Raw genomic sequence first — 22113 nt, 5'->3', positions numbered from 1 at the left:
AGTCAGTGGTTAGTTCCTGCGAGGTGGGAGGACCCCAGCAGTCAGTGGTTAGTTCCTGTGAGGTGGGAGATTGAGGACCCCAGCAGTCAGTGGTTAGTTGCCATGGGGTGAGAGTACCCCAGCAGTCAGTGGTTAGTTCCTGCGAGATGGGAGGACCCCAGCAGACAGTGGTAAGTTCCTGCAGGGTGGGAGGACCCCAGCAGTCAGTGGTTAGTTCCTGTGAGGTGGGAGATTGAGGACCCCAGCAGTCAGTGGTTAGTTCCTGTGAGGTGGGAGATTGAGGACCCCAGCAGTCAGTGGTTAGTTCCTGCGAGGTGGGAGGACCCCAGCAGTCAGTGGTTAGTTCCTGTGAGGTGTGAGGACCCCAGCAGTCAGTGGTTAGTTCCTGTGAGGTGGGAGATTGAGGACCCCAGAAGTCAGTGGTTAGTTCCTGTGAGGTGGGAGATTGAGGACCCCAGCAGTCAGTGGTTAGTTCCTGCGAGGTGGGAGGACCCCAGCAGTCAGTGGTTAGTTGCTGCAAGGTGGGAGGACCCCAGCAGTCAGTGGTTAGTTCCTGTGAGGTGGGAGATTGAGGACCCCAGCAGTCAGTGGTTAGTTCCTGCGAGGTGGGAGGACCCCAGCAGTCAGTGGTTAGTTCCTGTGAGGTGGGAGGACCCCAGCAGTCAGTGGTTAGTTCCTGCGAGGTGGGAGGACCCCAGCAGTCAGTGGTTAGTTGCCATGGGGTGAGAGGACCCCAGCAGTCAGTGGTTAGTTCCTGTGAGGTGGGAGGACCCCAGCAGTCAGTGGTTAGTTCCTGCGAGGTGGGAGGACCCCAGCAGTCAGTGGTTAGTTCCTGCAGGGTGGGAGGACCCCAGCAGTCAGTGGTTAGTTCCTGTGAGGTGGGAGATTGAGGACCCCAGCAGTCAGTGGTTAGTTCCTGTGAGGTGGGAGATTGAGGACCCCAGCAGTCAGTGGTTAGTTCCTGCGAGGTGGGAGGACCCCAGCAGTCAGTGGTTAGTTCCTGTGAGGTGGGAGAATGAGGACCCCAGCAGTGAGTGGTTAGTTCCTGCGAGGTGGGAGGACCCCCGCAGTCAGTGGTTAGTTCCTGCGAGGTAGAAGATTGAGGACCCCAGCAGTCAGTGGTTAGTTCCTGTGAGGTGGGAGGACCCCAGCAGTCAGTGGTTAGTTCCTGCGAGGTGGGAGATTGAGGACCCCAGCAGTCAGTGGTTAGTTGTCATGGGGTGAGAGGACCCCAGCAGTCAGTGGTTAGTTGCCATGGGGTGAGTGGACCCCAGCAGTCAGTGGTTAGTTCCTGCGAGGTGGGAGGACCCCAGCAGTCAGTGGTTAGTTCCTGTGAGGTGGGAGGACCGCAGCAGTCAGTGGTTAGTTCCTGTGAGGTGGGAGATTGAGGACCCCAGCAGTCAGTGGTTAGTTCCTGTGAGGTGGGAGATTGAGGACCCCAGCAGTCAGTGGTTAGTTCCTGCGAGGTGGGAGGACCCCAGCAGTCAGTGGTTAGGTCCTGTGAGGTGGGAGATTGAGGACCCCAGCAGTCAGTGGTTAGTTGCCATGAGGTGAGTGGACCCCAGCAGTCAGTGGTTAGTTCCTGCAAGGTGGGAGATTGAGGACCCCAGCAGTCAGTGGTTAGTTCCTGCAGGGTGGGAGGACCCTAGCAGTCAGTGGTTAGTTCCTAAGAGGTGGGAGATTGAGGACCCCAGCAGTCAGTGGTTAGTTCCTGTGAGGTGGGAGGACCCCAGCAGTCAGTGGTTAGTTCCTGTGAGGTGGGAGATTGAGGACCCCAGCAGTCAGTGGTTAGTTCCTGCAGGGTGGGAGATTGAGGACCCCAGCAGTCAGTGGTTAGTTCCTGTGAGGTGGGAGATTGAGGACCCCAGCAGTCAGTGGTTAGTTCCTGCAAGGTGGGAGGACCCCAGCAGTCAGTGGTCAGTTCCTGCGAGGTGGGAGGGCCCCAGCAGTCAGTGGTTAGTTCCTGTGAGGTGGGAGATTGAGGACCCCAGCAGTCAGTGGTTAGTTCCTGCGAGGTGGGAGGACCCCAGCAGTCAGTGGTTAGTTCCTGTGAGGTGGGAGGACCCCAGCAGTCAGTGGTTAGTTCCTGCGAGGTGGGAGGACCCCAGCAGTCAGGGGTTAGTTGCCATGGGGTGAGAGGACCCCAGCAGTCAGTGGTTAGTTCCTGTGAGGTGGGAGAATGAGGACCCCAACAGTGAGTGGTTAGTTCCTGCAGGGTGGGAGGACCCCATCAGTCAGTGGTTAGTTCCTGCAGGGTGGGAGGACCCCAGCAGTCAGTGGTTAGTTCCTGCGAGGTGGGAGGACCCCAGCAGTCAGTGGTTAGTTCCTGCGAGTTGGGAGGACCCCAGCAGTCAGTGGTTAGTTCCTGCAGGGTGGGAGGACCCCAGCAGTCAGTGGTTAGTTCCTGTGAGGTGGGAGGACCCCAGCAGTCAGTGGTTAGTTGCTATGGGGGTGATTGGACCCCAGCAGTCAGTGGTTAGTTCCTGTGAGGAGGGAGATTGAGGACCCCAGCAGTCAGTGGTTAGTTCCTGCGAGGTGGGAGGACCCCAGCAGTCAGTGGTTAGTTCCTGTGAGGTGGGAGGACCCCAGAAGTCAGTGGTTAGTTCCTGCGAGGTGGGAGGACCCCAGCAGTCAGTGGTTAGTTCCTGCAGGGTGGGAGGACCCCAGCAGTCAGTGGTTAGTTCCTGTGAGGTGGGAGATTGAGGACCCCAGCAGTCAGTGGTTAGTTCCTGTGAGGTGGGAGAATGAGGACCCCAGCAGTGAGTGGTTAGTTCCTGCGAGGTGGGAGGACCCCCGCAGTCAGTGGTTAGTTCCTGCGAGGTAGAAGATTGAGGACCCCAGCAGTCAGTGGTTAGTTCCTGCGAGATGGGAGGACCCCAGCAGTCAGTGGTAAGTTCCTGCAGGGTGGGAGGACCCCAGCAGTCAGTGGTTAGTTCCTGTGAGGTGGGAGATTGAGGACCCCAGCAGTCAGTTGTTAGTTCCTGCGAGGTGGGAGGACCCCAGCAGTCAGTGGTTAGTTCCTGCGAGGTGGGAGGACCCCAGCAGTCAGTGGTTAGTTCCTGTGAGGTGGGAGGACCCCAGCAGTCAGTGGTTAGTTCCTGCAGGGTGGGAGGACCCCAACAGTCAGTGGTTAGTTCCTGTGAGGTGGGAGGACCCCAGCAGTCAGTGGTTAGTTGCCATGGGGTGAGTGGACCCCAGCAGTCAGTGGTTAGTTCCTGTGAGGAGGGAGATTGAGGACCCCAGCAGTCAGTGGTTAGTTCCTGCGAGGTGGGAGGACCCCAGCAGTCAGTGGTTAGTTCCTGTGAGGTGGGAGGACCCCAGCAGTCAGTGGTTAGTTGCCATGGGGTGAGAGGACCCCAGCAGTCAGTGGTTAGTTCCTGCGAGATGGGAGGACCCCAGCAGTCAGTGGTAAGTTCCTGCAGGGTGGGAGGACCCCAGCAGTCAGTGGTTAGTTCCTGTGAGGTGGGAGATTGAGGACCCAGCAGTCAGTGGTTAGTTCCTGTGAGGTGGGAGATTGAGGACCCCAGCAGTCAGTGGTTAGTTCCTGCGAGGTGGGAGGACCCCAGCTGTCAGTGGTTAGTTCCTGCGAGGTGGGAGGACCCCAGCAGTCAGTGGTTAGTTCCTGTGAGGTGGGAGGACCCCAGCAGTCAGTGGTTAGTTCCTGTGAGGTGGGAGATTGAGGACCCCAGCAGTCAGTGGTTAGTTCCTGTGAGGTGGGAGATTGAGGACCCCAGCAGTCAGTGGTTAGTTCCTGCGAGGTGGGAGGACCCCAGCAGTCAGTGGTTAGTTCCTGTGAGGTGGGAGATTGAGGACCCCAGCAGTCAGTGGTTAGTTCCTGCGAGGTGGGAGGACCCCAGCAGTCAGTGGTCAGTTCCTGCAAGGTGGGAGATTGAGGACCCCAGCAGTCAGTGGTTAGTTCCTGTGAGGTGGGAGGACCCCAGCAGTCAGTGGTTAGTTGCCATGAGGTGAGTGGACCCCAGCAGTCAGTGGTTAGTTCCTGCAAGGTGGGAGATTGAGGACCCCAGCAGTCAGTGGTTAGTTCCTGCAGGGTGGGAGGACCCTAGCAGTCAGTGGTTAGTTCCTGTGAGGTGGGAGATTGAGGACCCCAGCAGTCAGTGGTTAGTTCCTGTGAGGTGGGAGGACCCCAGCAGTCAGTGGTTAGTTCCTGTGAGGTGGGAGATTGAGGACCCCAGCAGTCAGTGGTTAGTTGCCATGGGGTGAGAGGACCCCAGCAGTCAGTGGTTAGTTCCTGCGAGATGGGAGGACCCCAGCAGTCAGTGGTAAGTTCCTGCAGGGTGGGAGGACCCCAGCAGTCAGTGGTTAGTTCCTGTGAGGAGGGAGGACCCCAGCAGTCAGTGGTTAGTTCCTGTGAGGTGGGAGATTGAGGACCCCAGCAGTCAGTGGTTAGTTCCTGTGAGGTGGGAGATTGAGGACCCCAGCAGTCAGTGGTTAGTTCCTGCGAGGTGGGAGGACCCCAGCAGTCAGTGGTTAGTTCCTGTGAGGTGGGAGATTGAGGACCCCAGCAGTCAGTGGTTAGTTGCCATGGGGTGAGAGGACCCCAGCAGTCAGTGGTTAGTTCCTGCGAGATGGGAGGACCCCAGCAGTCAGTGCTAAGTTCCTGCGAGATGGGAGGACCCCAGCAGTCAGTGGTAAGTTCCTGCGAGGTGGGAGGACCCCAGCAGTCAGTGGTTAGTTCCTGTGAGATGGGAGATTGAGGACCCCAGCAGTTAGTGGTTAGTTCCTGTGAGGTGGGAGATTGAGGACCCCAGCAGTCAGTGGTTAGTTCCTGCGAGGTGGGAGGACCCCAGCAGTCAGTGGTTAGTTCCTGCGAGGTGGGAGGACCCCAGCAGTCAGTGGTTAGTTCCTGTGAGGTGGGAGGACCCCAGCAGTCAGTGGTTAGTTCCTGCGAGGTGGGAGGACCCCAGCAGTCAGTGGTTAGTTGCCATGGGGTGAGAGGACCCCAGCAGTCAGTGGTTAGTTCCTGTGAGGTGGGAGGACCCCAGAAGTCAGTGGTTAGTTCCTGCGAGGTAGGAGGACCCCAGCAGTCAGTGGTTAGTTCCTGCAGGGTGGGAGGACCCCAGCAGTCAGTGGTTAGTTCCTGTGAGGTGGGAGATTGAGGACCCCAGCAGTCAGTGGTTAGTTCCTGTGAGGTGGGAGATTGAGGACCCCAGCAGTCAGTGGTTAGTTCCTGCGAGGTGGGAGGACCCCAGCAGTCAGTGGTTAGTTCCTGTGAGGTGGGAGAATGAGGACCCCAGCAGTGAGTGGTTAGTTCCTGTGAGGTGGGAGGACCCCCGCAGTCAGTGGTTAGTTCCTGCGAGGTAGAAGATTGAGGACCCCAGCAGTCAGTGGTTAGTTCCTGTGAGGTGGGAGGACCCCAGCAGTCAGTGGTTAGTTCCTGTGAGGTGGGAGATTGAGGACCCCAGCAGTCAGTGGTTAGTTGTCATGGGGTGAGAGGACCCCAGCAGTCAGTGGTTAGTTGCCATGGGGTGAGTGGACCCCAGCAGTCAGTGGTTAGTTCCTGCGAGGTGGGAGGACCCCAGCAGTCAGTGGTTAGTTCCTGTGAGGTGGGAGGACCGCAGCAGTCAGTGGTTAGTTCCTGCAGGGTGGGAGGACCCCAGCAGTCAGTGGTTAGTTCCTGCGAGATGGGAGATTGAGGACCCCAGCAGTCAGTGGTTAGTTCCTGCAGGGTGGGAGGACCCTAGCAGTCAGTGGTTGGTTCCTGTAGGATGGGAGATTGAGGACCCCAGCAGTCAGTGGTTAGTTCCTGTGAGGTGGGAGGACCCCAGCAGTCAGTGGTTAGTTCCTGTGAGGTGGGAGATTGAGGACCCCAGCAGTCAGTGGTTAGTTCCTGTGAGGTGGGAGATTGAGGACCCCAGCAGTCAGTGGTTAGTTCCTGCGAGGTGGGAGGACCCCAGCAGTCAGTGGTTAGTTCCTGTGAGGTGGGAGGACCCCAGCAGTCAGTGGTTAGTTCCTGTGAGGTGGGAGATTGAGGACCCCAGCAGTCAGTGGTTAGTTCCTGCGAGGTGGGAGGACCCCAGCAGTCAGTGGTTAGTTCCTGCAGGGTGGGAGGACCCCAGCAGTCAGTGGTTAGTTCCTGCACGGTGGGAGGACCCCAGCAGTCAGTGGTTAGTTCCTGCGAGATGGGAGATTGAGGACCCCAGCAGTCAGTGGTTAGTTCCTGCGAGGTGGGAGATTGAGGACCCCAGCAGTCAGTGGTTAGTTCCTGTGAGGTGGGAGATTGAGGACCCCAGCAGTCAGTGGTTAGTTCCTGCGAGATGGGAGGACCCCAGCAGTCAGTGGTTAGTTCCTGTGAGGTGGGAGATTGAGGACCCCAGCAGTCAGTGGTTAGTTGCCATGGGGTGAGTGGACCCCAGCAGTCAGTGGTTAGTTCCTGCGAGATGGGAGGACCCTAGCAGTCAGTGGTTAGTTCCTGCGAGGTGGGAGGACCCCAGCAGTCAGTGGTTAGTACCTGCGAGGTGGGAGATTGAGGACCCCAGCAGTCAGTGGTTAGTTGCCATGGGGTGAGTGGACCCCAGCAGTCAGTGGTTAGTTCCTGCGAGATGGGAGGACCCCAGCAGTCAGTGGTTAGTTCCTGCGAGGTGGGAGGACCCCAGCAGTCAGTGGTTAGTTCCTGCGAGGTGGGAGATTGAGGGCCCCAGCAGTCAGTGGTTAGTTGCTATGGGGTGAGAGGACCCCAGCAGTGAGTGGTTAGTTCCTGCGAGATGGGAGGACCCCAGCAGTCAGTGGTTAGTTCCTGCGAGGTGGGAGGACCCCAGCAGTCAGTGGTTAGTTCCTGCGAGGTGGGAGGACCCCAGCAGTCAGTGGTTAGTTCCTGTGAGGTGGGAGATTGAGGACCCCAGCAGTCAGTGGTTAGTTGCCATGGGGTGAGAGGACCCCAGCAGTCAGTGGTTAGTTCCTGCGAGGTGGGAGATTGAGGACCCCATCAGTCAGTGGTTAGTTCATGCGAGGACCCCAGCAGTCAGTGGTTAGTTCCTGCGAGGTGGAAGGTCCCCTGCAGTCAGTGGATAGCTCCTACAGGGTGTGAGCTCTCTGTAGAAGATCTCTGACAGGTGGCAGGCCCTGGGATGGTCGAGTTGGTCACTGGATCTACAGGATCCTCTGAGACAGGAGCTGTACTCACCAATGTACTTGCTGCTAGTGTCTTCTTCTCCTCGTCTCCTCAGGGAGGTCTCCTTCTTTACCTGGACAGGCTCAGGTTCCTTCTTTCCTTTCCCCTTCCCAGCAGACTTCCCCTTGTCCTTCTTCCCTGGAGCCTTGCTTGGTTTCCCCTGAAGTTTATCATTAGCTGCCTGGGAAGGGAAACAAAGGTCAGATGTGAGTGATGCAAGGATGAGGTCACAATGGGGCTTCTGCTCAGGCCTGTGCCATAGCAGCGGACACTACTGTGCCCATAGCAGCAGCCACAACTGTGCCCATAGCAGCCACCACTGGTATGCCCATAGCAGCAGATGCGAATGTGCCCATAGGAGCAGCCACAACTGTGCCCATAGCAACAGACACTACTGTGCCCATAGCAGCAGACACCACTCTGCCCATAGCAGCAGACACCACTGTGCCCATAGCAGAAAACACTACTGTGCCCATAACAGCAGACACAAATGTGCCTCTAGCAGCAGACACAAATGTGCCCCTAGCAGCAGACACCACTGTGCCATTAGCAGCAAACACTACTGTGCCCATAGCAGCCACCACCAACACTGTTCATAGCAGCAGATACCAATGTGCCCCTAGAAGCAGCCACTACTGTGCCCATAGCAGCCACTACCACTGCGCCCATAGCAGCCACCACCACCTCGCCCATAGCAGCAAACACAAATGTGCCCATAGCAGGAGCCACCACTGTGTCCAAAGCAGCAAACACTACTGTGCCCATAGCAGCAAACACAAATGTGCCCCTAGCAGCAGCCACGACTGTGCTCATAGCAGCAGCCACCACTGTGCCCAAAGCAGCAAACACTACTGTGCTCAAAGCAGTAGCCATCACTGTGCCCATAGTATCAGCTACTGTTCCCATAGCAGCAGCCACTAGTTTGCCCATAGCGGCAGCCACTACTTTGCTCAGAGCAGCAGATACAACTGTGCCCATAGCAGCAGACACTACTGTGCAAGGAGGGAAGAAGGAAGCAGATATGGTCACACTACACACAACTGACCCTACAGTCTGATCACTGCACACTACTCACAACTGACCCAATGCTGTATGTCAATCGACATCTATGTTCAGAGTCCGCCGCATGGCATTCATACATATAGAGCGACGTGTGGACGGGTTATAGACCATTGGGCTACAATGACGTGACAGAGCTCCTGTATCACCCACAGACCTGCACATGTACTGATTTATAGCTCCCAGAATACCAAGCGCTGTACTCCAATGGACATACATCTTCTCAGTCCGCCACATGGGTTTCATACATGCAGAGCAGTGTGTGGATGGGTTATAGACCATAGGCATATCATGACATGGTAGAGCTCTTGGTATCACCTACAGACCTGCACATGTACTGATGTATAGCTCCCAGTAGATCAGTGCTGTTTCCCATGGAAATACATGTTCTGAGTCCGCCGCATGGGTTTCATACATGTAGAGCGGCGTGTGGACGGGTTATAGATCATAGGGATACAATGACATGGTAGAGCTCTTCATATCACCCACAGACCTGCACATGTAATGATGTATAGCTCCCAGTAGATCAGTGCTGTACTCCCATGGACATACATGTTCTGAGTCCGCTGCATGGGTTTCATACATGCGGAGCGCGTGTGGATGGGTTATACACCAAAGGGATACCATGACATGGTAGAGCTCTAGGTATCACCCACAGACCTGCACTTGTACTGATTTATAGCTCCCAGTAGACCCAATAAGTTGATATGACGCTGCACTCTCATGGACATACGTGTCCTGAGTTCGCCGCATGGCTTCCACTGGGATCCCATCTCACAGTCCTGGTTTCTAGACCCCAGGCCTCGCGCCAGGTCCTCTAATGGGATCCATACGTGGATGAGGTTATGGGGTCTCATGTATCCATTGGTGCATCTGAGCCAAGGGCATGTGTATGCAGCAGACCCCGGGACCGGTCATGAGAAGCGCCCGCGGCACACGCATCATGCACACATGTGCAGCCAGGCAGCAGCTCGCAGCAGACACCTCAGCAGGCCGCCCAGTGGCCATAACCCAAGTGGAGCCTTCAGCAGAAGACGTCACCGCCCTCGGACTTATCCAAGTACAATATTAATAAACTCAGAAATGTTTTCTTGTTCCTCATTATTTTGGGCTGTTCATATCGGTCGCAAATGTGCAGCATATTTCACTGACACTTGGCAGAAGTCCCTCTTGGACAGAGGCTGCATCTGGGGCTGCGGCCAAAAGCACAAGAGTTTGTTTCCGAAGCTGCGAGCAACAGAAAACTCTCACAAAAGGGAGGACTGGCTGAGTCTGAGAAGTGCCCGCCTGGGGCTCCTGGCAGTCCCCAGCCTGGCATAAGGTAGGTGTGGGCCTTTCACACCTCCTAGGAGGGTACGTGCACCTATGTCCGCAGTCTGAGGGTCACACCTGAGCTATCCGGGGCAGCTGCAGTGTAAGGTGCTCAGATAGGGGCCATTGTTAGCTGGGCCTGAAGTGTGTGGGAGCCAGGGGGAGCCAGGGGTCTCCCTTCTCAGGGTGTGGTGGCTCTTGAGCAGAGCAGAAGTAGAGGTGGGGGGGGGGGGCAGCTGCAGTGTAAGGTGCTCAGGCAGTGGCCGGTGTTAGCTGGGCCTCAGGTGTGTGGGAGCCAGGGGGAGCCAGGGGTCTCCCTTCTCAGGGGAGGGTGGCTCTTGAGCAGAGCAGCAGTAGGGGGGCAGCTGCAGTGTAAGGTGCTCAGGCAGGGGCCGGTGTGGGCCTCGGGTGTGTGGGAGCTAGGGGTCTCCCTTCTCAGGGTGGGGTGGCTCCTGAGCAGAGCAGGAGTAGAGGTGGGGGAGGGGCAGATGCAGAGTAAGGTGCTCGGGCAGGCGCCATTGTTAGCTGGGCCTCAGGTGTGTGGGAGCCAGGGGTCTCCCTTCTCAGGGGAGGGTGGCTCCAGAGCAGCAGTAGGGGGGCAGCTGCAGTGTAAGGTGCTCAGGCAGGGGCCGGTGTTAGCTGGGCCTCAGGTGTGTGGGAGCCAGAGGTCTCCTTTCTCAGGGGAGGGTGGCTCCAGAGCAGCAGTAGGGGGGCAGCTGCAGTGTAAGGTGCTCAGGCAAGGGCCGGTGTGGGCCTCGGGTGTGTGGGAGCCAGGGGTCTCCCTTCTCAGGGGAGGGTGGCTCCAGAGCAGCAGTAGGGGGGCAGCTGCAGTGTAAGGTGCTCAGGCAGTGGCCGGTGTGGGCCTCAGGTGTGTGGGAGCCAGGGGGAGCCAGTGGTCTCCCTTCTCAGAGGGGAGGAGAGGGGGTGGCTCCAGAGCAGGAGTAGAGGTGGGGGGCAGCTGCAGTGTAAGGTGCTCAGGCAAGGGCCGGTGTGGGCCTCAGGTGTGTGGGAGCCAGGGTCTCCCTTCTCAGGGGAGGGTGGCTCCAGAGCAGCAGTAGAGGGGCAGCTGCAGTGTAAGGTGCTCAGGCAGGGGCCGGTGTGGGCCTCGGGTGTGTGGGAGCCAGGGTCTCCCTTCTCAGGGGAGGGTGGCTCCAGAGCAGCAGTAGGGGGGCAGCTGCAGTGTAAGGTGCTCAGGCAGGGGCCGGTGTGGGCCTCGGGTGTGTGGGAGCCAGGGTCTCCCTTCTCAGGGGAGGGTGGCTCCAGAGCAGCAGTAGGGGGGCAGCTGCAGTGTAAGGTGCTCAGGCAGGGGCCGGTGTGGGCCTCGGGTGTGTGGGAGCCAGGGGTCTCCCTTCTCAGGGGAGGGTGGCTCCAGAGCAGCAGTAGGGGGGCAGCTGCAGTGTAAGGTGCTCAGGCAGGGGCCGGTGTGGGCCTCAGGTGTGTGGGAGCCAGGGGTCTCCCTTCTCAGGGGAGGGTGGCTCCAGAGCAGCAGTAGGGGGGCAGCTGCAGTGTAAGGTGCTCAGGCAGGGGCCGGTGTTAGCTGGTCCTCAGGTGTGTGGGAGCCAGAGGTCTCCTTTCTCAGGGGAGGGTGGCTCCAGAGCAGCAGTAGGGGGGCAGCTGCAGTGTAAGGTGCTCAGGCAGGGGCTGGTGTGGGCCTCGGGTGTGTGGGAGCCAGGGTCTCCCTTCTCAGGGGAGGGTGGCTCCAGAGCAGCAGTAGGGGGGCAGCTGCAGTGTAAGGTGCTCAGGCAGGGGCCGGTGTGGGCCTCGGGTGTGTGGGAGCCAGGGGTCTCCCTTCTCAGGGGAGGGTGGCTCCAGAGCAGCAGTAGGGGGGCAGCTGCAGTGTAAGGTGCTCAGGCAGGGGCCGGTGTGGGCCTCGGGTGTGTGGGAGCCAGGGGTCTCCCTTCTCAGGGGAGGGTGGCTCCAGAGCAGCAGTAGGGGGGCAGTGCAGTGTAAGGTGCTGAGGCAGGGGCCGGTGTGGGCCTCGGGTGTGTGGGAGCCCGGGTCTCCCTTCTCAGGGGAGGGTGGCTCCAGAGCAGCAGTAGGGGGGCAGCTGCAGTGTAAGGTGCTCAGGCAGTGGCCGGTGTGGGCCTCGGGTGTGTGGGAGCCAGGGGTCTCCCTTCTCAGGGGAGGGTGGCTCCAGAGCAGCAGTAGGGGGGCAGCTGCAGTGTAAGGTGCTCAGGCAGGGGCCGGTGTGGGCCTCGGGTGTGTGGGAGCCAGGGGTCTCCCTTCTCAGGGGAGGGTGGCTCCAGAGCAGCAGTAGGGGGGCAGCTGCAGTGTAAGGTGCTCAGGCAGGGGCCGGTGTGGGCCTCGGGTGTGTGGGAGCCAGGGGTCTCCCTTCTCGGGGGGGGGGGGTGCCTCCAGAGCAGCAGTAGGGGGGCAGCTGCAGTGTAAGGTGCTCAGGCAGGGGCCGGTGTTAGCTGGGCCTCAGGTGTGTGGGAGCCAGGGGGAGCCAGGGGTCTCCCTTCTCAGGGGAGGGTGGCTCTTGAGCAGAGCAGCAGTAGGGGGGCAGCGGCAGTGTAAGGTGCTCGGGCAGGCGCCAGTGTTAGCTGGGCCTCAGGTGTGTGGGAGCCAGAGGTTTCCCTTCTCGGGGGGTGGCTCCTGAGCAGGAGTAGAGGTGGGGGGCAGCTGCAGTGTAAGGTGCTCGGGCAGGCGCCATTGTTAGCTGGGCCTCAGGTGTGTGGGAGCCAGAGGTTTCCCTTCTCGGGGGGTGGCTCCTGAGCAGGAGTAGAGGTGGGGGGCAGCTGCAGTGTAAGGTGCTCAGGCAGTGGCCGGTGTGGGCCTCAGGTGTGTGGGAGCCAGGGGGAGCCAGTGGTCTCCCTTCTCAGAGGGGAGGAGGGGGGGTGGCTCCAGAGCAGAGCAGGAGTAGAGGTGGGGGGGCATTCAAATGTGCCCGTGGGCTTTTCTGAAGTTTACAAACTTTTGGGTATATTTATGAGCCCATTGTGTCGCTGTTGCACCACCCAATGTGGTGCAAGAGCGACGCAAATGAAAAAATGAGATTTCTGAAGCCACGGAAGGCCATGCTGGGTAGCCCTGAGTGGCTTCGAGTCGCGTAATAAATCTGGAGTAGTGCAGCACAGAACAAAACGCTGTGTTATTGCGCTGCGCCAGGGTGGCGCTTCCATGGGCGTTGCAGTGGGTTTTCCCAAGCAACACCCATGGATTTTGCATCCCCTTGGCATGTTTGATTTACTAGTAAGTCCCTAGTACAGTGCCCTCGAGGTGCCCCGGGCCTGTAAATCAAATGCTACTAGTGGGCCTGCAGCACTGGTTGTGCCGCCCACATTAGTAGCTCTGTAAACATGGCTCAGACCTGCCACTGCAGTGTCTGTGTGTGCCATTTTTAAACTGACAATTTGACTTGCCAGGCCTGAACCTTCACTTTTTATACACGTAATGCACACCTAAGGTAGGCCCTAGGTAGCCCCATGGGTAGGGAGCAGTGTATGTAAAAGGTGGGACATGTACCTATGTGTTTTACATGTCCCGACAGTGAAATACTGCCAAATTCGGTTTTCACTGTTGCCAGGCCTATTTCCCTCATAGGTTAACATGGGGGCTGCCTTCAAATATCTTTTAAGTGGAGTTTCCCTTTGGGAGCAGATAGAAATATAGAGTTTGGTGTCTCTGAACTCACAATTTAAAAATACATCTTTTAGTGAAGGTTTTTAGATTGTGTGTATGAAAATGCCACTTTTAGAAAGTAGGCATTTTCTTGCTTAAACCATTCTGTGACTGCCTGTTTGTGGATTCCCTGTCTGGGTCAGTTTGACAGTTTGGTTGTTTGCACCTCTCCCTAGACAGTGACACAAAGGGAGCTGGGGTGTGGCCTGCATATCCTGATGGACCATCTGTGCTAGGAGGGAGAAGAGGAGTGGTCACTTACACCTGAAAGGGCTGTGCCTGACCTCATACAATAGTCTCCAGCCACCTGGTGTGTGTCTGAGGGCTGGGCAAGGAAGGATCTTGCAAGTAAGAGAGGTTTTCATTTGAAGTAGGCCTACGTCAAAGGCAGAAAGAGGTATCAGAAGAGTACCCAAAGCCCCCGAAAATTAGATCACTTCTGGAATCAAGAGGAACCTCTGCCAAGGAGAAGAGCTGAGGATAAGTGCTGCCCTGCCTGTGACTCTGCTTTGTTGGGCTATCCTGCAGCTGCTGCTTCTGCCTGTGAAAGGGGACAAAAACTGGACTTTGTTGTGCATTCCTGTTTCAGAAGAATCTCCAAGTCTTGAATTGAGCTTGCCTCCTGTTGTTGAAGTCTCAGGGCCATCAAAGACTTCCCTTGCCAGCACCTGGACTCTCTGCTGAGACTCCTGCCCTGCCAAGTGGTGCCCTATCCAGTTCCTGGGCCCTTGAAAGGTGAAGATGGCAGACCAAGACTGAAAATCCACGCACAGACAGCAGTGCAGTGAAATTTTCGGCACACCTTCCGTGACGCGGCTGAGAAATGATGCGCTGCGGGCTTCGCGGCTGAAATCAACGATCTACCTGCATCGGGGCTGGAAGATCGACGCACAACACCTGTTAACGGAGGCTGCTAACGATGCAAACCCCACGCATCACGGTTTTGTGATACTGTGCAGCCAGATATTCAACACAACATCGCTGGGCGTGGAAAATCAACGCAAAGCCTGCCCAGATTCGAGGTGCCTGTCTGGACCGACGCATCACTCACTGGCAGAAGAAAAGAAACGACACAAGCTGACCCGACCAGAGGATGACCAACGCACAGTCTCGCTTGCGAGTGAGAAATTGACGCATCGCTGGGCTTTTTTGAAGCACACTCACCCGTGCAGCTTTATATTGATGCTACCCAGGTACTTTTGTGAAATAACAACATTCCCACTGTTTTCTAAAGGATTTCATACTCTTTTTAAATTCATAACTCGACTTGCGTAGGTTGGATTTTTGTCATTTTGGTCTTGTTTTGTTTAGATAAATATTACCTATTTTTCTAAACCTGTGTTGTGTCATTTTCTAGTGTTTTTACTGAGTTACTGTGTGAGTTGGTACAAATACTTTGCATATTGCTTCTGAAGTTAAGCCTGCCTGCTCGTGCCAAGCTACCAAGGGGGTGAGAAGGGGTTAACTGAGGGTGATGCCCCTTTGCCCTGACCAGAGTGAGGGTCCTTGCTTGGACAGGGGTTAACCTGACTGCCAACCAAAGACCCCATTTCTATCAAATATGCTCCAGTGTTTCAATGCCAGTTGTATGTGATATGCACTAGTCACACTATAGAAGCAACAACACACTCAAAGCACATTCTGTAAACTGCAGAGTTCGAACAGACCAGCATATATGCAAGCTACCTCTCCCAGGCCAGTGGTCTCTCTCAGGTCAGTGGGCTCTCACAGGCTAGTTACCTCTCCTCTCGCAGGCCAGCTTTCTCACCCAGGCCAGCTGCCTCCTCCAGGCTAACTACCTCGCCTCTCCCAGTCCAGCTGCCTCTTACAGGACATACCTGTCACAGGATAGCCATCTCTCCCAGACCAGCTACCTCTCCCACACCTGCTACTTCTCCCAAGCTAGCTGTCTCTCTCAAGCCAGCTGCCTCTCCCAGGGTAGTATATCTGCCACAACAGCTACCTCTCCAAGGCCAGTTACCTCTCCTGGCCAGCTACCTCTGCCAGGCCATCTAACTCTGGCAGGCTAGCTGTCTCTCCTAGGCCAGCTACCTCTCCCAGGCTGGATACCTCTCACAGGCTAGCTTTCTCTCCCAGGACAGCTACCTCACCCAGTCAGCTTTCTCTCCCAGGTCAGCTACCTCACCCAGCCTAGCTGTCTCTCCCAGGCCAGCTACCTCACCTAGCCTAGCTTTCTCTCCCTGGCCAGCTGCCTCTCTCAGACCAGATGCATCTCCTAGGTTAACTACCTCTCGTCTCCCAGTCCAGCTACCTTTTCCAGGCCAACTAACTCTCTAAAGCCAGCTGTCTCTACCAGGCTAGCTGTCTCTCCCAGGCCAGCAACTCTCCCAGGTCAGCTACCTCTCCCAGGCCGGCTGCCTCTCCCAGGACAGTTACCTCTCCTCTCCCAGGCCCACTATGTCTCCTCTCCTAGGCCAGCTACTTCTCCCAGGCCAACTAACTCTACCAACACATCTACATCCTACAAAAGAACAACCCCTAGATCTTCAGCCTCTACCAACCCATCCACCTCCTGCAAAACAAGCTCTCACAAACCTACTACCTCTACCAACCCATCTATCTCCTGCAAAACGACCTCTCCCAGACTTGCTACCTCTACCAACCTATCCACCTCCTGCAAAACAACCTCCCTCTCCCAGAACTGCTTCCTCTACAAATCCATCTGCCTAATGCACAGCAACCTCTCCCAGACCTCCTATCTCTACCAACCCATCTACCTAATGCAAAATAATCTCTCCCAGACCTGCTACCTCTGCCAACTCATCTACCTCCTGCAAAACAACCTCTCCCTAACCAGCGGCCTCTACCAACCCATTCACCTCCTGCAAAACAACCTCTCCCAGGCCAGCTTCCTCTACCAACCCATCTACCTACAGTAAAAACAACCTCTACCAGACCTGCAACCTCTCCCAACCCATCTACCTCTTGTAAAACAACCCCTCCCAGACATGGAGCTTCTACCAACCAATCTACCTTCGGCATAACAACCTCTAACAGACCAGCTACATTTACCAACCAATCTACCTCCTGCAAGACAGCCTCTACCAGAATGGCTACCTATACCAACCCATCAACCTCCTGCAAAATAACCTCTCCCAAAACTGTTACCTCTACCAACCCATCTACCTCCTACAAAAAACCTCTCCCAGACCAGCTACCTCTACCAAGCCATTTACCTCCTACAAAACAACCTCTCCCAGACCTGCAGCCTCTACCAACCCATCTACCTCCTGGAAAACAACCTCTCCCAGACCTGCTTACCTCTACCAGGACATCTACCTCCTTCAAAACAACCTCCACCAGACCTGCAACCTCTCCCAACCCATCTCCTCCTGCAAAACAACCTCTCCTAGACCTGCTACCTAGGCCAACCCATCTACCTCCTGCAAAACAACCTCTCCCAGACCTGCAGCCTCTAACAACCCATCTACTGCCAGAAAAACAACCTTGACCAGACCTGCAACGTCTACCAACCCATCTCCTCCTGCAAAACAACCTCTCCAAGACCTGCTAACTTGGCCAACCCATCTACCTACTTCAAAACAACCTCTCCCAGACCTGCAGCCTCTACCAGTACATCTACCTCCTGCAAAACAACCTCTCCCAGACCTGCTTACCTCTACCAGGCAATCTACCTCCTTCAAAACAACCTCTACCAGACCTGCAACCTCTCCCAACCCATCTAACTCCTGCAAAACAACCTCTCCCAGACCTGGAGCCTCTACCAACCCATCTACCTCCTGCAAAACAACCTCTCCCAGACCTGCTTACCTCTACCAGGCAATCTACCTCCTTCAAAACAATCTCTACCAGACCTGCAACCTCTACCAGTACATCTACCTCCTGCACAACAACCTCTAGTACACCTGCAGCCTCAACAACCCATCTACCTCCTGTGAAACAACTTCTCCCATGCTTACTACTTCTACCAGGGTATCTGCCTCCTGCAAAACAACCTCTCCCAGACCTGCTTCATCTCCCAACCCATCTACCTCCTGCAAAACAACCTCTCCCAGACCTGCAGCCTCTACCAGTACACCTACCTCCTGCAAAACAACCTCTCCCAGACCTGGAGCCTCTACCAACCCATCTACCTTCTGCAAAACAACCTCTCCCAGACCTGCTTACCTCTACCAGGCAATCTACCTCCTTCAAAACAACCTCTACCAGACCTGCAACCTCTCCCAATCCATCCAACGCCTGCATAACAACCTCTCCTAGCCCTGCTACCTCTACAAACCCATCCACCTCCTGCAAAACAACCTCTCCTAGACCTGCTACCTCGGCCAACCCATCCACCTCCTGCAAAACAACCTCTCCCAGACCTGCAGCCTCCACCAGTACATCTACCTCCTACAAAACAACCTCTCCCAGATCTGGAGCCTCTACCAACCTATCTACCTCCTGCAAAACAACCTCTCCCAGACCTGCTTACCTCTACCAGGCAATCTACCTCCTTCAAAACAACCTCTACCAGACCTGCAACCTCTCCCAATCCATCTAACGCCTGCATAACAACCTCTCCTAGCCCTGCTACCGCTACAAATCCATCCACCTCCTGCAAAACAACCTCTCCTAGACCTGCTACCTCGGCCAACCCATCCACCTCCTGCAAAACAACCTCTCCCAGACCTGCAGCCTCTACCAGTACATCTACCTCCTACAAAACAACCTCTCCCAGATCTGGAGCCTCTACCAACCTATCTACCTCCTGCAAAACAACCTCTCCCAGACCTGCTTACCTCTACCAGGCAATCTACCTCCTTCAAAACAACCTCTACCAGACCTGCAACCTCTCCCAACCCATCTAACTCCTACATAACAACCTCTCCTAGCCCTGCTACCTCTACAAACCCATCCACCTCCTGCAAAACAATCTCTCCTAGACCTGCTACCTCGGCCAACCCATCCACCTCCTGCAAAACAACCTTTCCCAGACCTGCTACCTCTACGAATCCATCTACCTAATGCACAACAACCTCTCCCAGACCTGCTATCTCTGCTAACCCATCTACCTCATACAAAACAACCTCTCCCAGGCCAACTACCTCTACCAACCAATCTAACCTAATGCACAGCAACCTCTCCCAGACCTCCTATCTCTACCAACCCATCTACCTAATGCAAAATAACCTCTCCCAGACCTGCTACCTCTGCCAACTCATCTACCGCCTGCAAAACAACTTCTCACAGGCCAGCTTTGTCTACCGACCCATCTAACTACAGTAAAACAACCTTTACCAGACCTGCAACCTCCCCCAATCCATCTACCTCCTGTAACACAACCCCTCCCAGACAATGAGCCTCTACCAACCAATCTACCTTCTGCATAACAACCTCTACCAGACCAGCTACATTTACCAACCAATCTACCGCCTGCAAAACAACCTCTCCCAGAATGGCTACCTCTACCAACCCATCAACCTCCTGCAAAATAGCCTCTCCCAAAACTGTTACCTCTACCAACCCATCTACCTCCCACAAAACAACCTCTCCCAGAACAGCTACCTCTACCAGGCCATGTACCTCCTACAAAACAACCTCTTCCACTCCTGCAGCCTCTACCAACCCATCTACCTCCTGTGAAACAACTTCTCCCATGCATACTACTTCTACCAGGGTATCTGCCTCCTGCAAAACAACCTCTCCCAGACCTGCTTCATCTCCCAACCCGTCTACCTCCTGCAAAACAACATCTCCCAGACCTGTAGCCTCTACCAGTACATCTACCTCCTGTACTACAACCTCTACTAGACCTGCAGCCTCAACAACCCATCTACCTCCTGCAAAAGAACCTCTCCCAGACCTGGAGCCTCTACCAACCCGTATACCTCCTGCACAACAACCTCTCCCAGACCTGCTTACCTCTACCAGGCAATCTACCTCCTTCAAAACAACCTCTACCAGACCTGCAACCTCTCCCAACCCATCTAACTCCTGCATAACAACCTCTCCTAGACCTACTACCTCTACAAACCCATCCACCTCCTGCAAAACAACCTCTCCTAGACCTGGAGCCTCCACCAACCCATCTACCTCCTGCAAAACAACCACTCCCAGACCTGCAGCCTTTACCAACCCGTCTACCACCTGTGAAACAACTTCTCCCATGCCTACTACTTCTACCAGGGTATCTTCCTCCTGCAAAACAACCTCTCCCAGACCTGCTACTTCTCCCAAGCCATCTACCATCTGCAAAACAACCTCTCCCAGACCTGCAGCCTCTACCAGGACATCTACCTCCTGCACAACAACCTCTTCTAGACCTGCAACCTCAACAACCCTTCTACCTCCTGCAAGACAACCTCTCCCAGACCTGCAGCCTCTACCAACCCATCTACCTCCTGGCAAACAACCTCTCCCAGACCTGCTTACCTCTACCAGGACATCTACCTCCTTCAAAACAACCTCCACCAGACCTGCAACCTCTCCCAACCCATCTCCTCCTGCAAAACAACCTCTCCTAGACCTGCTACCTAGGCCAACCCATCTACCTCCTGCAAAACAACCTCTCCCAGACCTGCAGCCTCTAACAACCCATCTACTGCCTGAAAAACAACCTTGACCAGACGTGCAACATCTCCCAACCCATCTCCTCCTGCAAAACAAGCTCTCCTAGACCTGCTACCTTGGCCAACCCATCTACCTCCTTCAAAACAACCTCTCCCAGACCTGCAGCCTCTACCAACCCATCTACCTCCTGCAAAACAACCACTCCCAGACCTGCAGCCTTTACCAACCCGTCTACCACCTGTGAAACAACTTCTCCCATGCCTACTACTTCTACCAGGGTATCTTCCTCCTGCAAAACAACCTCTCCCAGACCTGCTACTTCTCCCAAGCCATCTACCTCCTTCAAAACAACCTCTCCCAGACCTGCAGCCTCTACCAGGACATCTACCTCCTGCACAACAACCTCTTCTAGACCTGCAACCTCAACAACCCTTCTACCTCCTGCAAGACAACCTCTCCCAGACCTGCAGCCACTGCCAACCCATCTACCTCCTGCGAAACAACCACTCCAGGACCTGCTTACCTCTACCAGGCCATCTACCTCATTCAAAAAAACTCTACCAGACCTGCAACCTCTCCCAAGCTATCTACCTCCTGCAAAACAACCTCTCCTAGACCTGCTACCTCTACAAACCCATTAACTTAATGAAAAACAACCTCTCCTAAACCTGCTACCTCGGCCAACCCATCTACCTCCTGCAAAACAACCTCTCCCAGACCTGCAGCCTCTACCAACCCATCTACCTCCTGGCAAACAACCTCTCCCAGACCTGCTTACCTCTACCAGGACATCTACCTCCTTCAAAACAACCTCCACCAGACCTGCAACCTCTCCCAACCCATCTCCTCCTGCAAAACAACCTCTCCTAGACCTGCTACCTAGGCCAACCCATCTACCTCCTGCAAAACAACCTCTCCCAGACCTGCAGCCTCTAACAACCCATCTACTGCCTGAAAAACAACCTTGACCAGACCTGCAACGTCTCCCAACCCATCTCCTCCTGCAAAACAAGCTCTCCTAGACCTGCTACCTTGGCCAACCCATCTACCTCCTTCAAAACAACCTCTCCCAGACCTGCAGCCTCTACCAGTACATCTACCTCCTGCAAAACAACCTCTCCCAGACCTGCTTACCTCTACCAGGCAATCTACCTCCTTCAAAACAACCTCTACCAGACCTGCAACCTCTCCCAACCCATCTAACTCCCGCAAAACAACCTCTCCCAGACCTGCAGCCTCTACCAACCCATCTACCTCCTGGAAAACAACCTCTCCCAGACCTGCTTACCTCTACCAGGACATCTACCTCCTTCAAAACAACCGCCACCAGACCTGCAACCTCTCCCAACCCATCTCCTCCTGCAAAACAACCTCTCCTAGACCTGCTACCTAGGCCAACCCATCTACCTCCTGCAAAACAACCCGTCTACTGCCTGCAAAACAACCTCGACCAGGCCTGCAGCCTCTACCAATCCATCTACCTCCTTCAAAACAACCTCTACTAGACCTGCAATCTCGCTCATCCTTCCAGACTGCACCATAAAGTACCTTTTCATCAGTCACTCTGCCTTCCATAGTGCACCGTACAGTACCTTCTACTTGTCAGTCACTCATCCTTCCATACTGTACCGTACAGTACCTTACTCTCAGTAACTCATCCTTCCACACTGCATTGTACAAGTACCTTCTTCTCATCTGTCACTCATCCTTCCACACTGCACTGTACAGTACCTTCTTCTCATCCGTCACTGATCCTTCCGCACTCCACCGTACAGTACCTTACTCTCAGTCACTCATCCTTCCACAGTGTATTGTACAGTACCTTCTTCTCATTTGTCACTCATCCTCCCACACTGCACTGTACAGTACCTTCTTCTCATCCGTCACTCCTCCTTCCACACTGCACTGTACAGTATCTTCTACTTATCAGTCACTCATCCTTCCATACTGCACCGTACAGTACCTTCTACTTGCCAGTCACTCATCCTACCATACTGCACTGTACTGTACCATCTACTTGTCAGTCACTTATCTTTCCATACTGCACCGTATAGTACCTTACTCTCAGTAACTCATCCTTCCACACTGCACTGTACAGTACCTTCTTCTCATCAGTCAATCATCCTTCCACGCTGCACCATACAGTACCTTCTTCTCAGTCACTCATCCTTCCACACTGCAGTGTACAGTACCTTCTTCTCAGTCACTCATCCTTCCAGAGTGCACCATACAATACCTTCTTCTTTTCAGTCACTCATCCTTCCATAGTGCACCATAAAGTACCTTCTTCTCAGTCACTCATCCTTCCACACTGCAATGTACAGTACCTTCTTCTCACAATCACTCATCCTTCTATAGTGCACTGTATAGTACCTTCTTCTCGTCAGTCACTCTTTCTTCCATAGTGCACTGTGCAGTCCCTCCTTCTCAGTCAATCATTCTTCCATAATGTACCGTAA

The 22113-nt window shown here is 55.2% G+C and overlaps 1 protein-coding gene across 5 annotated transcripts in view; it reads right to left on the bottom strand.

Annotated features, from left to right (window-relative positions):
* Positions 1-22113, bottom strand: part of SPAG17 (sperm associated antigen 17) — a 720739-nt gene that overhangs the window by 500387 nt on the left and 198239 nt on the right. For all 5 annotated transcript variants that reach the window (XM_069203004.1, XM_069203006.1, XM_069203008.1 and 2 more), the window contains exon 5: positions 7142-7310. In XM_069203004.1, the coding sequence (XP_069059105.1) occupies positions 7142-7310 (169 nt within the window). The remainder of the gene's footprint in view (positions 1-7141; positions 7311-22113) is intronic.

Source organism: Pleurodeles waltl, chromosome 8 (assembly GCF_031143425.1).
Source record: "Pleurodeles waltl isolate 20211129_DDA chromosome 8, aPleWal1.hap1.20221129, whole genome shotgun sequence".
Classification (NCBI taxonomy): domain Eukaryota; kingdom Metazoa; phylum Chordata; class Amphibia; order Caudata; family Salamandridae; genus Pleurodeles; species Pleurodeles waltl.
The sequence above is the reverse complement of the archived record's forward strand: the minus strand, read 5'-3'. Positions and strand labels throughout refer to the sequence as shown.